The 16,936-nt window shown below is 45.2% G+C and overlaps 1 protein-coding gene across 2 annotated transcripts; it reads left to right on the plus strand.

The window, feature by feature from the left end:
* The first annotated feature begins 864 nt into the window (after window positions 1–864).
* LOC115324664 (zinc finger protein 277) lies at window positions 865–8,968 on the plus strand. 2 transcript variants are annotated; one of them, XM_029985281.4, is made up of 13 exons: window positions 895–974; window positions 1,095–1,284; window positions 1,369–1,460; window positions 3,275–3,357; window positions 3,438–3,529; window positions 4,850–4,914; window positions 5,113–5,158; window positions 5,566–5,698; window positions 5,783–5,853; window positions 6,460–6,559; window positions 6,626–6,712; window positions 6,808–6,932; window positions 8,650–8,968. In XM_029985281.4, exons 1-13 carry the CDS (start codon window positions 959–961, stop codon window positions 8,849–8,851), a joined length of 1,302 nt encoding a protein of 433 aa, XP_029841141.3. In that variant the 5' UTR covers window positions 895–958; the 3' UTR covers window positions 8,852–8,968. The 2 variants fall into 2 exon arrangements, with proteins under 2 accessions (XP_042147751.1, XP_029841141.3); XM_042291817.1 differs by lacking the exon at window positions 1,369–1,460 and having other exon boundaries at window positions 865–974; window positions 1,095–1,150.
* Window positions 8,969–16,936: the final 7,968 nt, after the last annotated feature.

The following is a 16,936-nucleotide window of genomic DNA, read 5'->3' on the forward strand; positions in this document are numbered from 1 at the left end:
ATATTTTGCTAGTGAATAGGGAGACCCTGACACGATTCAATTCAGCACAGTCATACACTCGAGATATAGGAAGCCTGACAAGACGCAGACAAGGGCGATATGCTGGAGATAGCAGGCCAACTTCAAGGTCATGGCGGCGGATCGGATCGTGGAGGTTGCACAGTGTTTGTGTGGTAGACTCGGGCCATTTAATGCTCTTGAAATAGTTTCCAGTTGCTTTTGTGAGCATTGCAGTGGCCAGTAATGTAATCTATCAAATTGTGACGGTGACGAAAATGTAAGAAGTTTCAGTTTATGCATTTTTAAAGAGAGGCAAAACCTCTACCTCCTTGGGCAAAACGGACCAAGTACTTGAACCAAAAGTTTTACCACTGCAGACCAAAGGGAATTTTTAATTTTTAGAAAGCACTAGGTCACGTTGCTTACAGTAGTGTGCATATGCCATGGAGAATAGAAGGGTAGGAGAGGGCATGACGTCGGCCGCGTAGCCTCCACAAGCCATGCTCCCTTGACGCCTCGCCTCTTTCTCATTTTCCTCCTTACCCTCCTCACTTACCATGCCAACGTGACCACATCACGTGACCGTAGAATACACCACAGTCTAACCTCCGATCTCATAAAACCTACCGGACGGAGCGCGCGCAAGCCTGCAAGGAGCCCTTCTACAATCAACCATCCATCTCACACGTGACATGTCAAGCGCACCAATCGCCAGAGAGATCCGCGGTGACGCTGGGCACAAAATCGTTTAAACTTTTTATGACTAGGCTTCACCAATATTGCAACGTGCCCCCTCCTACCCTCCTAGTACTTCTAACTAGGACATTTATAAAATTGTTTAGTAAAATTGGCACAAATTTTGCTTTAGCAGCAGCAACCATGTACACTGACCAAATTTCTATCCATTGCATAAGTCAAGTCAAGTCGAGCCCAGCTAACTGTTTGTCCTGGTTTGGGAATGGCTTCCAGCTTACGTGAGATTACTTTTCTAACATATATTTTTTTAATATTTCACTGTTAATAATCGTTGTGCACGTCTTTATATGGCGACACAACGCTATGGAGCTATCAAACGTTATTTGTTCCATTTTCAGAGCCCCTTTTCCTACCGTCCAAGAAATATGTCGGCGTCAAGTCGGAAGTCAAAGAGGTGCCCTGCATATTTTGTGATTGCAAGCCGTTCCTTATTGATAAAACTGGCAACTACCAAAATGTTCTGAAGCATCTTCTCGACGAGCACAAGTTTGTCATCAGCAACTTCGCAGGAGTTGCCGATCCTCCCAAGTACGGCCATATAGTTCGGTAGTCCTTTAATGTTCAGCCATTCGGGTCAGCCGTATTAAATATTCAAACAAACCTTGTTTTTAGATACTTTGATTACTGGAAGAAGCGGTTTCAGGGCTCAGATTTTACAGACATCTGTGCCGTGATAAGAACGAACACAGGAGAAAATGATGTGGGTGAGCGATCGCTTCTTGTTCCCCATAAATGAACATCAGCTTGCGAAGTACACAGTGTCTAGCGTTACGTCCGACGGAACCCGAAATAAAAATTAAAGTTACGTCCGACGCAACCCGAATTTAAAATTAAAGTTACGTCCGACGGAACTCGAAAAAAAAAAAATTAAAGTTATGTTCGACGGAACCCGAAATTTAAGTTAAAAGTTATGTCCTAAGCATGTGTAACCTACACAACCTTACTGGATGCTTCGCTTTACGGCCGGTACATGACGTAAATACAAAAATAACATGAATTAGTTACGTCTGATGCAGCATTCGTAAACAGGTTGGAATTGCTTCTACATAAAGCGTGTTCCTCGCATATCGAGGTTGCTGAAGCCGGGAACAATTCAATGCTTGTTGCACAATCCCCCCCCCCCCCCCCCCCCCCCCCTTTCTTTAAGACGATTTATTGCGATTGAAGTAACATTAACCAAATTGGAACCGACCCCCGACCCCCGCCCTTTGCTGCATTTTTTGCACCAGCTTGTAGCCTTTGCTGGCTCATGCTGAGAGCAAAGTTGATCACATCTGGGTGGCTCCCTTGAAACAGCTTTTTATTGAAGACAGTCTGAAAGAAAACACTGCCAAAGCTAGCGCGCGTGGCGGCCTGAGTGGTACGTGAAAATTGTGCGTTTTCAACAAGTCTGCCGGAAATCCTGCTGCTGTAAACAGCACACATTCATATCACATTGCCATTCTATTTCTCTTAATAATTGCTTCGAACGTCCGCAAATGCCCAGAAAGCGTTGCTGGCATACACATCGGGCTTGAGGTACTTTTTTTTTCAAGGACATGTCATGTCACTCTTTTTTGGATATATAACTTCCCTAATTCCTTCTCTCCACAAACCTTTTATCCATACCAGTTTTGCAATTTCAGGGATTTGCGAATGCCTTTGGTACTGCTTCGCCGGCAAAGGAAAACTTCGCCTACTCTTCGACCCATTTTTCAAGGTGCTTGATGAAAAGACTTTCGGTCCTTAGCCATATCAACTTTGCTCTCAGCAAGAGCCAGCGAAGGCTACAAGCTGGCATTTCCCCTCCTCTCCTGTGTGGAGAGGAGGGGAAAATTGGGCAAGTGGGAATGGAGAGAAGGAAACTGGGAACTGGTTTTTTTCCCGGTAGAAGACTATTCTGTAGGTCAAACTTTAAGGGAGTTAAAAACAATTGTCGTAAAGGAGAGGAAAATTAGAAAGGAAAAATGTATGTGATGGGCAACCTGCCCGGCTCCCTTAACAAACCTGGAAGCTTTTTTTTATATCTTTATTACATGGAAGTTACAAACTTTAAACAAATTTACAAACAACCGGGCGAGCATGCCACTGGGTACACTTCAAAACTTGGGATTTCGTAATCCAACAAACACAAACAGTTGGCATGGATGTAGATGCGATTTCAATCGGTTAACGAATGCTGAATCAGACCTAACACAGTAATATTCATGTTATTTTTGCATTTACGTCAATTATCGGCCGTAAAACGAAACATTCAATAAGGTTGCATGAGTTACAGAGGACATAACTTTAACTTTTATTTCGGGTTCCATTGAACGTATCTTTAATTTTTATTTCGTGTTCCGTCGGGCATAACTTGCAATTTTCACTTTGAGTTCCGTTGGGCGTTTTGGGTTATGTCGGATGTTACTTGATACCTTAGGGTAAAGAAATTGAACGTAACTTAAATTGTTATTTCGGGTTCCATAGGACGTAACGCTAGACACGGCGTAAAACGCAGTGCTTTTTCTGAACATTCTTATTCTTTATTATTTACTAGAGCTCAGCGAGCACTACTACCTTTTGTCCGATAAGTTGCCCGAGGACGTTGCGATCCGAAGACAGGTTAAGAAAACAAAACTGGTGAGTTTTCTTTTTTCTTCTATAGGGTGCTCAAAGCCAACTGTATTAATTCGTGCTCATGGTCTCCATTTGAACTACAGGATGCAGTTTTGGCTCAGCAAGAGCTAGAAAGAGCTGATGCATTGTCCAAGAGGATGTGCCTGTTTTGCAGGAAGTTTTGTACAGAGAACAGGTCTGGTTACCTTGATAGCATTTCATGGCTTTGCCCCATTGTATTTTCACCTGCTGGGCTAATAGTTTTTCTGGTGTGCTATTAACGTTTTATGCTTTAAATGCACCACCATCGTGGGGCATCTGGCATGCCCTAATAAAAATCTGAAGGTAATTTTGGTTACTTAGGATGGGTTTGAATATCGAAATGAAGGGAAAAGTTAAAGGAGCTGTGCAACGATTTTAATGTTGAAAGAATTGGCATGTGCTTTTGATATTGTTCACTTTGTCACAAATGACAGAAAACACACCTCCTTTCATCGAAATGTTGCGATTCCGCCGCGTAATAGCGAGGCAAAACTTAGAATATTCCGTGACCTGCAGCCACGAGCGGCGGCCATGAGAAACACGCGGCATGATGTCAATGGGGAATCTTGTAGAAAGATAGCAAGTTGTGCGAATACCTGCTCGATAAAAGGTAACTTTTCTATAAATCTTGTCGTTCCAACATATATATAAATGCGTCAAAAACCTGGTATCATCGACAAAACTTTTATTATACGGAGTTTTAGTGGCGCCATCTATCCTAGGCCCACAAAACCGTCAGCTCTATGTGCTACCGCGAACAGCCGCCAGAAGCCGGAGGAGGAGGAGTACAGGGCCGGACGGGTATGGCCGGACCCGGATGAGACTTTCCTCCTTTCACCATATTGTTTGCGCGGCGCCGGCCAGCATGTGGTCATGCGGTCGCAAGCGGATGAGTTCTCGCTGCTCACTGATGACTCTAAAGAGAGAACTTTACCGGAACCCCGCGCCTACCCTATCAATGTCACTGCGCACGTGACCCGGAAGACGATGTACGAGTTGAGAGGCGGCAAAAACCTGGATCTTTTTCATTTTTTTTTTAATCAAAACTAGGGTGTCCAGGCAAAATCTGTTTTCTGTAGTACACTTCAGAAGTGTCAGGCATCAACTTCCACAATTATATAAGCAAAGCTCTGAAATTGTTGCACAGCTCCTTTAATGTAATGTCTCTTTCTTAAAGAATGCAGTTATTACTCAAGTAAATGCACTAGAAACTAGGCCTAGTTTGAGCAAGTGGCATTTAGCCTGCTAGAGCTTATTAACATTGTTAATATGGATATGGAACCAACTACCCAAAGACAAGAGCGGCATGGAAACTGAAACAAATTTTGCATTCAAGGAACACATATAGTAACTAATTTGTTTGTCAAGAGAAACAGAAGCAAAAATAATTTTGTTGTCATTCCCTGAATATAACTACAGGTACTGCAGAACAATGTTGAATGTGCTAAAAAATCTTACGTCTTTATTTTTCTAGGGCTACTCTACTCAACCATATGGCATATGACCACAACTTCAGTGTTGGCAGGCCTGACAATTTAGGTGAAAGTTTTCATTTTCAGTCTCTAAACTTTGCATCCTTACTTTTAGTTCCAAGGGGGAGCATTCCATTAGAGCCAGTATGGTTAAAACCGTCTCCTTGTTAATTTTTCTCAGCATGTTTTTAGTCTCTCTCCTCGCACTATCCACTTATAAGCTCCTTCCTGTCTCTAAGTGTTTGACAAACATTTTGCCTTACAGTGTACATTGATGAGCTCTTGGACATCTTAGAAGACAAGCTGAAGAGGTATGGTATGACTTATGATCCTGGTATGCCCTATAAACAACAGATACATTTTTTTTTCTTTATTTATAAAGCTGTAGTTTTATATTGATCTACCTCTTTTTCCTCATCTCCACATGTCTTTAGATTAAAAGTAAGCAATATTATTACCAACTTTCCAGCTCATGATGTAAGCGAACGTCTTACTGACATTCAAAGGTGGCCAAGTTAATTAAAATATGCTGGGAACATAGAATATACAAAGCAGAAACTGGACAAAGAACATTCTCCACAGTCATTCCCACGTGCTTGCTACCTGAAGCGTCTCATATTTATGTTCTGCTTTGTATATTTGATCATCCCTATCCCCACTTCTCGCTTGTAACCAACCTTGTGCTTGATACATAGACGGTTGTATGATCGTCTTGCAGGCTTCTCTGCCTCTACTGCGAGAAGACGTTTAAAGACTGGCAGACGCTCAAGGAACACATGAGGAAGAAGCAGCACAAGCACATCAACCCCAAAAACTCAGCTTATGATAAATACTATGTTGTCAACTATGCAGTAAGTAATAAATAAAGTGTATCTGTTAGAATGTCTCTCTGTTGAGACTGAAGAGGAAAACATTACTGCACCATTCTTGTTTAGGATACAGAAGTCAATGAGGCTGCGGGAGATGAGCACTTCACGGATTTGAGAGACTCGGATGCAGAAGAAGTGTATGTTTTTGTCTGCCCTTTCTAATTTAACCAGCTTTTGCATGCATGCCCAGCAACAAATACAGCTTTTGCTCCACGAGCCATCTTAACGCTGTTTCAGCACTCCTAGTATGACATCTTTTGGTTAGTACATATAAATATTTAATGCCCGTTTAGGTGCTCTGGGAGGCTTCAAAGTATCTGTTAAATCATCACTATGAACGTGAGAAAAGCACAGGCACAAAATGTAGGCCCACCCTATCTTTGTTGCAATCAAAAGATTGCCAGCCTCAAGATCCTCAGCTCCTGTAGTGATCTGGTGCAACGAAAGTCTGAAGAAATGTAAGCCCATTTGCAAACCAGATGGTAGTTCTAACTAAAAGGAAGGTGGGTGCTTGTTCAAGTCTCTAGGTGCATGCTTTAGCTCAAGCAGTACCATCTTGACCAGTTTTCAATTGTTCACAGGCATGGGTGAATAGTCAGTATTTTAGGGCACTTTCCTAAATAGAAAAAAATAGGTATGCAAAAAAAAAAAAAAGATAAAAGATCTGTGGCTGTTTTTTTCTTGTGTGTGATAATTTCGTAATAGTATGCACCGCAAAACGAAAAATACCCCTTCTCTTGTAGAGAATGGACGGATTGGCAGGAAGACGAGGAAAGCAACTTGATCTGTCTCGTCTGCACCGAGGCTAGGACAGACCTGCACTCTGTAATTGAGCACATGAAGGTACATACCGCATTAGACCCAGCCTTTCCTTTCGCAACCTCGATTAATGAATGTCCTTAATTTCAGGAAGCCCACAGGTTTGACTTTTCGAAAGTCACGAAAGGTCTTGGCTTCTACCAGCAGATCAAAGTTATAAATTTTTTAAGAAAGCAGGTGGGGGGTTCTTGAAATTTGGTCGCTTGATCAGCAGAAAGCGTGTCAATTAGACTAGTGTGGAGAATTAATGTGCATTGCCTCCTTCTTGACAGGTGTATTTAAATGCCTGCTTTGTGTGTGGGAGCAAGTTCCAGTCTCGTGCTGAGCTGCTGTCTCACCTGTCTAGTGGAGACCACGACAACAACAGCATCGAGCAGTCTCGCTGGGATCAGCCACAGTTAGTGACATTTGAGTGTACTGATTGTTCACATACATATCTGTTTTGTTTGGATTATAACGAATCATTGTGCCAGTTCACTGCCTTGAAAGCAAACGAGAATAAAGTCACTTTAAGAAAAAGACAACTTTTCATGTATAATTTATATGTTGCACAAGTATTTTTACAAGATTTGCTGTCAGAGAAAAAATTGTTTGAGCATTTGAGATTTAACGTTTCGATAAAAAAACAAATGAACTAGGGAATCTTAAAGGCCGACGCAGAAGCCGCACTTTCTGCCAGGTGGAAAATTCTTCCCTGCATTACCTCGTTCTCCTCCCTCCTCCTCACCCAAAAAAAAGCCTCCTTGCAGAAAGAAGCGACTTCGTCCTTTCTGCTTTTTTGTCAGCCTGTTAATGCACATACAAGTATCTTAATTTGCGGCGTAAAAGAGGAAATTAGTTACACTTTACGAGCAGCCAAACCGTTTTATACTACAGTTCTCGAAACGAAAAAATGCATAGATGTCGTTAGTACCAAAGACAAGCTGCTTCTGATCAACTCTTTTAGTGTTGGAAGAACACCCAGTTTACGTGCTGCTCAGTATTCTAGAAAAGCTTCAGAATTGGCTGCCACCTTTTTGAAAAGGTGTGTGCACAGGAGCAGCTAAAGTTCACACATGGGACCTTGCATTTGCAACTTTCCAAAAAGTGAATGCAAAGTAGATTGCAAGAACAGACAGTTGGGCTAGTAGATACTCAATATATCCACTAGCCCAACTAGTAGTGAAAGCAAAGTAGATTACAAGAATGGACAGTTGGGCAAAGTAGATACTGGTGGAAAAAAACCAGCTCATCTTGAACGGTGAAAATATTCTGACTAGGTGAATAGAGGTTTTTCTTTTAATTGCTTAGTTGAGTGTGCATTTTAATTTGTGCCATAGTCATTAACGGGTCTAGCACAACAGGAAGCATTTTGCTGTTCCACTTCTAGCACTCGCTTGCTACCTTGGACCTGTACGAGTTCCGTACAAACTTCAGTCGTGAACATTGGCCAAAGCACCACTGAAGGCAGAAAGGAGGCGTCCAAGAGGTTCTTTTCATGCACACAAAAAGGGCCATTTTATAAAAAGTGCCACGGTAGAAAATAACTGCGTTTCTTTTCTCAACAATGTATAATACCCTTAGCATGTTGCTTGGTGACTGGCATTTGTGAGCTAGGAGTACAGAGCTGTGCACCATTCCAGTTTTTACCAATCCACATGTGCATGTGCAGAAAATGCATCAACCAGATGCCCATTCTTGGAACGGTCTATATCACAGGGTGGCACACTACTTCACCCTAAAAGGCCAACACGCAGAATTATTTTCAGTCTAGCTGACAGCCCCACTCTTGTTTTTTTCTCTTGCCTTTCACGCACTCTCCTTCTTGTACCCAAATGCCGTGGATCTGGGAGCTGATGCTCGGTGAAAGGACTCCCTCATTTGGGATCAGAGAAAGGGGTCCTTCTTTCTGGTTATTCATTCACCCTTCAATGCAAGCGAATAGTGCCTGCTATGCACATGTGCCCAAACAATACAAGCATAATTCAAACCAGTGTGCTCACCCAATAACTTTGTGGCTATGGGGTATAGAAGACCCAAATTTGCCAGCAAAGCTAAAACAGATCCCATAATGACCCCAGCTGCCCCAACATCATCCGATACAAGACCTGGTTCTGCTGCTTCCATTGTTCCAGGTACTACTTCCCAACCTACGAGAACGACCAGCTGTTGTGCGCCCTGGAAGACGAAAACTGTGCAGTGTCAACGATGGATGACTACGTAGTCCCCGAGGACTTGGAGCCTCCGGACAGGCTCGTTCTTGAGGCCCTCAGAGATCCAGAGCCTGGGAACGAAGCTGTAGCCGACAGGTGCCTCATTACGTCCATTGCCCAATAGTTATGCGCATTCTTTAGTGAAGCAAAAAAAAAAAAATAAAGAACACCTTAACACCAATTAACCTGCGATCTGTGGTGCCCAGCTTGCAGTATATCAAATTAAAGTTTTGTTCCCCTACTTTGTGTTCACCCAGAGCATGCAGTTTCCTGAAAGATTTGCAAGTCTAAATACCTTTTGAGACTGTGAAATTGTGATTTCCCCCGGCAAAGTAGGAGTTCTGCAGAGAATGTCCACGGCCACTGCGACAATTCAAAACATATCATAAAAAACCAGGCATGCGCCCATATCACAAGAAGTGCGCGCCCTCTACTCTCGACACATTTGAAGTATAATCGACAAGGGACAAATCAAGCCTCCGTACCCCAGCAAACGTCTGATCCCACTGAGCTAATTGAAATGTTCTCCATCAAATGCTTCCGGTGCAAGGTGGTGAATCTCTACTTTCATGTGCCAGTGCAAAGCAGGTTTGACGAGAGCAGCGCAGCTACTTTAACAATGAATTCTGCCAGACCTTTGAACTGCTTCTATACCGTTCCGTTGGATCAAACGGGCGTACTCTGCCACATGCTTCCGCTTTTCTGCTCTTGGACATGACAAGCAGTTATCCCAATATTTTTATGTCTCCAACTTTTAAGTGGGCGCTTAATTGCTCGGTATTTCACAGCACGTGCCAGAAATAACAACAACCCAGGAAAATGTCATTACATGCCGTTATGGCTGGCATTTTTGGACATCAAAGGAGCATACGACAATGTGAATGGGGCAAAACTCTGGGATCAACTGAAAAGATATGAACTAAATGAAAATTTGATTAAGTTTTTAGAACAGATATATGCAGATAACAGGGTAGTTATAACTTGGGAAGCCAAAAACAACAGTACCAGCAGCAATAAAAAGAGGGCTTAGGCAGGGCTGCCCACTGTTTCCCCTGCTCTTTATGATATACCTTAGTGAAATGGAAAAAAAAAAAAAAATTAGAGCAATGCAATTTATTAGGATTTGATCTGACCTACATGGAGAGAGGGAAAAAAGTAAGTTGTTTTACCAGGGCTAATGTTTGCAGATGACACTGTACTTGTGGCCATACCTCGGCAAACCTCACTCATGAGGGCCCTCACTCACCCTCACTCACCCTCATCTTCACAGGTGAGGTGAGGGTGAGTGAGTTTCTGAACCAGGAAAATTCATGAGTGTGAGGGTGAGTGAAGGCCGTGAGGGCCGTGAGGGCGGTGAGGGCCGTGAGGGCTGTGAGGGCCGTGAGGGCCGTGAGGGCCGTGAGGGCCGTGAGGGCCGTGAGGGCCGTGAGGGTGTTGAGGGCCGTGAGGGCCGTGAGGGCCATGCAACTCGGAGCAATTCGAATGCGTTTGAAGCGGCTGCATCCAATCAGGGACGCAAAATTTTCACGTGATACCTCGTGCCGGTGATGATGACACCGAAAGACTTGGTTCTGGTTTGAAATCGATCGTTTTTTTTGGAAATAAACTGTTTCAGAAAGGTGCATTAGTATTCTTAACGAGATTTAAATGGATAAAAACACGTTTATAACGCATAATTGTGTCTAAATAGTGCAAGAAAAATAAAATTTTATGATGACGATGGCAAATTGCAGCAATTCGTTGCTGCGTGTGATCGCGGGCGGCCTGTCTTGCTGGTGTTGCGACGTAAAGTTTCTGGGCGAAATTGCCCCATCTGAAGCTGGCCTGAGTGGCGTGAGGGCCATCAGTGCGTGAGGGGCGTGAGGGGTGTGATGGCCGCAAGGGCGGTGAGGCACGTGAGGGCGGTGAGTGGCGTGAGGGCGGTGAGTGGCGTGAGGGCGGTGAGTGGCGTGAGGGCCGTGAGGGCGGTGAGTGGCGTGAGGGCTATGAGTGCGTGAGGGCCGTGAGGGCGGTGAGGGCGGTGAGGGCGGTGAGGGCCGTGAGGGCCGTGAGGGCCGTGAGGGCCGTGAGGGCGGTGAGTGGCGTGAGGGCCGTGAGGGCCGTGAGGGCCGTGAGGGCGGTGAGTGCGTGAGGGCCGTGAGGTTCAGTGAGGGTGAGTGAAGGGCTGAAGGTGAGTGTGACTGTGAGGGTGAGGGTGAGTGAGGGGCTGAAGGTGAGTGTAGCTGTGAGGGTGAGGGTGAGTGAGGGGCTTAGGTAACTGTGGCTGTGAGGGTGAGGGTGAGTGAGGGCGACCTAAAATGCCGACCTCTGCTTGTGGCAGAGAGCCGAGAGACAATGCAGGGACTAATTGGAATTTGTGGTGGGAAAGGGGTCACTTTAGGCCTAAACTTCACCAGGGACCAGTCAGGGATACTAGTTCATAGCGACACAAAGGGGGAACCTCTGCAGATGGAAGACACTGTGATAGAACATGTAGAAAAGTACAAATATCTGGGTGTATGGTTAAATGAGGGAAGAAAATATCAAAATGAGCATGAAGCTATTGTAATAAAGAAGGGGAAAAGAAATTCGGCTATTATGAAATACAAAGCACTCTGGAACTTTAATAAATATGAAGTTATGGGGGAAGGTATGGAAGGAGCAATGGTACCAAGATTGACTTTCGGTAATGCAGTCTTGTTTATGAAATAGAAACTACAGTCAAGCTCAGAGGTAAGGCAAAGGGGTGTAGGCAGGTGAGCTTTACGGGGACAGGGTAACACCAAATGAAGGGGATCCGGACATTTCAGTGTAGGAAGTTTCGGTGCACGGACATTATGGTGTACGGACTTTTTGGTGCACGGAGGTTTCGGTGCACGGACATTCCGGTGTACAGAGTTCTCGGTGCATGGACTTTTTGGTGCACGTACGTTTCGGTGCACGGACATTTGGCGTAAATATGTGCCTTGAATTATTTTTAGGATTACAATTTAATTTTTATATATGTAACTTTTTTTTCTGAACAGCTTGCAAGCTCTTTAATGAGAGCAACTCTCAATTTTAAAGCAACGTTATGGCTCTCTTCTTTTTTTACGGAAACGTATATGTTTCTTTTATTACCATTAAAAGTGTGAACCTGAAACCATGGCTGAGTTGAGAACAAGGCAGTGAGCAGTTGCGAAGTTGCCCGTTCACAGTTTTGCGACCTCTTAAGAACTGGATGCCTTGAAACCTCTTGCAACGAGAGGACACACTGCTGCCATCTATTGGGCAGCAGTGTAAACTTGGCGGTCTGGCATATTTTCTATTTCTCTCGCGCGTTATCCTTTCTTTCTTGGATCGAAAAACTTTTGCCAACGTTATAAACGAGCCTTTTTCATAGGTATTTCGCACATTTGACCTCGGAAATCCCGCAAAACGTTCGCTCTAGTGAAATGCAGTTCCAGGGTCACCGCATACATGGCGCCAGAACTCCAGCGAGTTCCCTCGTCCTAAGAAATTTAAAGAGGTTTTAACAAGTCTCGTCTCACTCGGTCGTACTCGGTTGCGAGAGTGTGAACGGGCAGGGCCTTTACTCGCCATACATTTGGTGCCAGTAGTTCGATGAAACCATATTGCAAATATGGTTCTCTAGAGTTAGAATTAACTCTAGAAAACCATATTTGCAATATGGTTTCATATTGCAAATATGCTAAAACGCAACACCAGCCAAACTCACACAACTTCGGTCACTATATTAACCATATATAAAACTAATTTTGCATGTCGTTGTCGGATCAACTCACCAAAAGATTTGCCATTAACGAGTACAAAACATCATTTTTCTAAGTCGTAAGCTTCAAAAGGTAACTGCTATTGAGACTCACCAAAATGTAAATGACGAGACAACCACAAAAAATTAATAAAGGGGTGAACTTCTCATTCGTTTATGTGTATTTCTGCCCTTAAAGTTTGGAATAAAAGTAAAATTAATCAATTACTTCGGCATAATTTTTACGTATTTTGTGAGGTCACTTTTTTCGCCGTCCACAAGACTTCGGGGAAAGAAAATCGCATTTTGATTGTTTATGCACCGAAAAGTCCGTAGAGCGAAAAATCTGTGCACCGGAAAGTCCATGCACTGAAATGTTCGTGCACCAAAAAGTTTGCGCCGGAACGTCCTACACCGAAAAGTCCTAGACCCCAAGTGAAGGGGTACAGGGAGATATGGGTTGGGCATCCTTTGAGAACAAAGAAACAAGTTTGACCAAAGGCTAACTGATATGGAGCAGATAAGGTGGACAGCTAAGGTATATAAGTTCCTATACATAAAAAGCTTGAACACAAATTGGGCAAAACGGACTCGGGATGCAGAGAGATATGCGGGAAGGAAGTATGCAGGAGAAATCAATTTTAACTATGTATAGGTTACAAAAAACAGGAAATAAGGAAAGAAAGTGGTAATTCTCAAGGGAGCTCTTTACCGTTTGAGGCCAGAGCTGGGCTACTAAGAACGAAGACTTAAGGCCTGTCCGAACAGGATACTACAAAAATCGCCAGGCGACATGACAGCTGCAAAAATCGTTAAAATTGGAGCGGACGCTTCAATTTTGACCATTTTTTTGCAAGAGTCGTGCCGCCTGACGATTTTTGTGGACAAGCCAACACAAATTTTCTCGCCTCCTCCACTTTTCTTTGACATCAAGGCTCGTCAGATTTGACGTCGCACGCCACCTGCCACTGGTTTTCTCCCGCTGCTCGTTGACCTCGCTACCCGCCACCGCCTCGGCAGGAAGGTCGAAGAGGTCCAGCTTGAGGTGGATTTGGGAGATTCCTGCGTCGAAGCGTGCGTTTCGCTTCCCGCAGAGAAAGGAAATGACACCTTCGTGTCATTCTCTTTCTCGGTTTCGGGACCTGGAAAACGGCGGAGGACTTGAGCGATTGACCGACAGGCAACAGTGTGTGCGAGTGGCTCTCCGCACCCACGTGATGAGCAGATCAAGGCCGCTGTGGAGGAAGCGAGGGGGAGACTTGACGGGAAGAAGGTTCCCCCCGCCAAAGAAAAACGGCCAGAAGTGGAGTGCCGCACGATTTGTTGGAGCTGTATCGCCCGATGATTTTTGTAGTATCCTGTTTGGACACCCCTTTATAGGGCAAAATTCGAAGATATACAGTCTAAGCTCATTACAACAGACGTTTGGATTTTCTCTACATACCATTGCCTCAACTACATATCTGCATACAACAGGCACATAGCCAGGGGGGAGGCCCATGGGGCCCGGGCCCCCCCCCCCCCCCCCCCCCCCCCCGAAATCCTCCATTTTGCTGGGACCCTCCTCTCCCCCCCTCCCCCTCATACAGAATTTTGTCATGGGCGGCCCCCCCCCCCCCCCCCCCCCCCCCCGAAACAAATTCCTGGCTACGTGCCTGGCATACAACATACTCCTCTTACAACAGATTGAAATCTTGGTCAAAATCAAGGTCTGTCATAACGAGCTTAGACTATAGATCAGGGGTGGCCAGGCTGGCCTGGCCTGAGAGCCGCAAACAAAACCACGGAACTTCTAAGAGCCGCAAGGGGGGGGGGGCAAACATAACTTTTGTTTAGAGTCTGACTGTACGTATAGGGGCACAAGGCTGTACGACTGTACGTATGGGAGTACAAGGCTGCGAAACTGCAAGCTGCAGTGTGCTTTATTCTTAAATTCTTTGTCTTTTTTTTCCTGGGGAAACGCGGAAAGGGGCAAAGGGGGGGGGGGGGTCCCCTTACGAGGGATCCGCGAGCCGCACTTGGACCAGCAAAGAGTCGCATGCGGCTCACGAGCCGCGGTTTGGCCACCCCTGCTATAGATATAGTTTGTTGCATATTTGGAATGGAGAGCGAAACTAAGGAACACCTGTTTTTGAGGCGCAAGAGGCTTAAACCTCTTGCGCCTCAAACAGACATAGAGGGGGCCCTGGGTTACGGTGGAGAAGATGGGCAGGTGAATTATAAAAGGGTTTAGCTAACGAAGGGGGGTTAGAGCATTGGTGGAAGGACACTAAGGAAAGCTGAAATTGATAAAAGCAACTAGCACAACTGGAGGCGGGGAGGACAGAGGAAAATTGGGACTCTCCCGCGTGGCTCTGGCCCAAAGTCTCAGCCCTGTGTCTCGGCGAGTCTGGGTTTTGGAAAGAACCCCAACAAGGTTGACTAGAGAAAAATTGACGAGTCCCTCGCCAGGAGTGCGTTTTCCTTTTTATTTTGCATTTCTCCGATCCCCCAAAGGTCATCCTGGTGGTTCATTCCCCCGGCCCAGTGGTAGTTGCAGGTATGTAGAGGGAAAGAAATTCGGTATTTAAGTGGGCAAGGAAAGCATTTTTTAGGCTAGGTGGCACAAGCTACTGCCCGTTACAAAGAGCATAGCCAATATCATCCATTAATCCATGAATTCCATACATAGAATGCTAGTTCTGATTTACCAGAGCTGTATATGTAGAGAGTTTGGCCATTTGTTGGGAAGTGTAGGAGGCAAATGAGGAGGTGCCATTGGCCGAAAGCGAGCTCGGCGTGTTCCAGGGCGTCTTCACAGATACGAATGTGGCCAACCAGAAGCCGGAAATAATACCCTGGCAGTGGTCATGAGAAACGAAATTAATAAGTGCGTCGTAGTAAATCTCGGTGACTGAAAATATGGTGCACGTGATGTTTCAATCACGGTCATCCAAAATCATGGTGGAAGAGCAAGACTAGCGGAACGTTGGACATAATCCGTATGCCAGGCGCCGAGGGCCGGGAATCTGCAGTCCAAGCAATCACACACTGTCCGAGTAAACTAGAGTTAGAGAGACACATCACGTGCACCTTATGTTTAACCGTGAAGGGTAACCACCAACGTTACTACAACACCGAGTTGGGAAACTCGCCGTCGAAACTTGGGCCGCTGGCGTCCACCGAGACCGAGCTAAATACGACAACAGCGCCACTCTTCATCATTTGTCTGTACTGTGGTCACCTTGAGCTTTTAGAAAGCATGTTTTTGCGTAAAAACAAACGGAAAAGACTCTTTTTGTATGAAATTTATTGGAGCTCAGTACCAAATGATGGGCACGTGACGTTTTTAAAATCTTTAGGTTGCAGGGTTTTGCGGAACAATATTGTTTTTATACAACCATGCCTCAGCGGTGCTTTCAGGTAGCGCGTCCCGACTTAGGCGCATTTTAACTTCGGTAGTAAGTCGCGGCACGTCCGCCGGGGGTGGCACCCCTGTAACCTCTTCCGCTGTATCTGTTTCGGCTCCAAAATGGCCGATTAAAGCCAAAATAGAAGTAACGTACAGTTCCTCGAGTGGCCGCTGCGGGAGAAATGGCGGCGTTGTGCTCGTCATTAGCTCGGTCCTCGAGGACAGATCGGGGCCGTTTTTTGAGATAAGGCTCTATGGCAGTTTCCCAACTGAGTGTTTTAGTAACGTTGGTAACTACTTTTCACTCTTACGCGCTTATAAAAACCATATACCAACATATACCTATGATTAAAACTGTTTCTCACTACCACCGCTAGGGGATTCTTTTCGGCTTCTGGTTGGCCAAGAGAGCATGCCAAGGCCTCTTTCCGCGTCTGGTACATGCCCTGGCTCTGCCCGTGCCTCCCATTGACCAGACACTCTCTCTATACGCGGCTCTGTGATTTACAACTGAATGCTGCAAACATGACAGTTATCAGTAACTTTTACAGCATGCAGCAAAAAAACCTCCATCAGGCATTTATTATACTTTAAAGAAATTGCTTCCTTGTCTGGAAGGGTTTGCACTGAAATGCACATTAAAACAAATGCAGGACAATGCAGAGATGCTCTAGAAAGTTGTTCCTTTGGGAGAACCATCTGAAGATGGTGTTCTAAAAGAAAATTCCGAGGACACCTGAGCACTTTGTACGAGTTGTGAATGCGAAAGCACGAGCGTCGTTCTTCCGCGCCCTTAGTTTGTCTGCGGTGCACTGGCGTGGACGGCCACGTTTCGCTACTGCCGAGGTTATGGCTGCCGACGATATAGATGCCTCAGGTGCCACCATGTTTCTCGGCGCCGAGAGGAGCAGAAGCGGCCGCAGCCCCAGCAGCGCATCACACGAGAACGGCCGCCAAGCGCGAGCCATGGGGGACGTGTGGCACGAAGCCAATAGGAATTTATCCATCAATTCACTGCTACAGACTACAGGCTTTGCTCCATTAGACAGGAAAATTTAGGTGCCATTTGGTGTGGCTTCAAAAGCTGA

The sequence above is a fragment of the Ixodes scapularis genome, unplaced genomic scaffold (genome assembly GCF_016920785.2).
Source record: "Ixodes scapularis isolate PalLabHiFi unplaced genomic scaffold, ASM1692078v2 PGA_scaffold2__306_contigs__length_199485367, whole genome shotgun sequence".
NCBI classification, from domain to species: Eukaryota; Metazoa; Arthropoda; class Arachnida; order Ixodida; family Ixodidae; genus Ixodes; species Ixodes scapularis.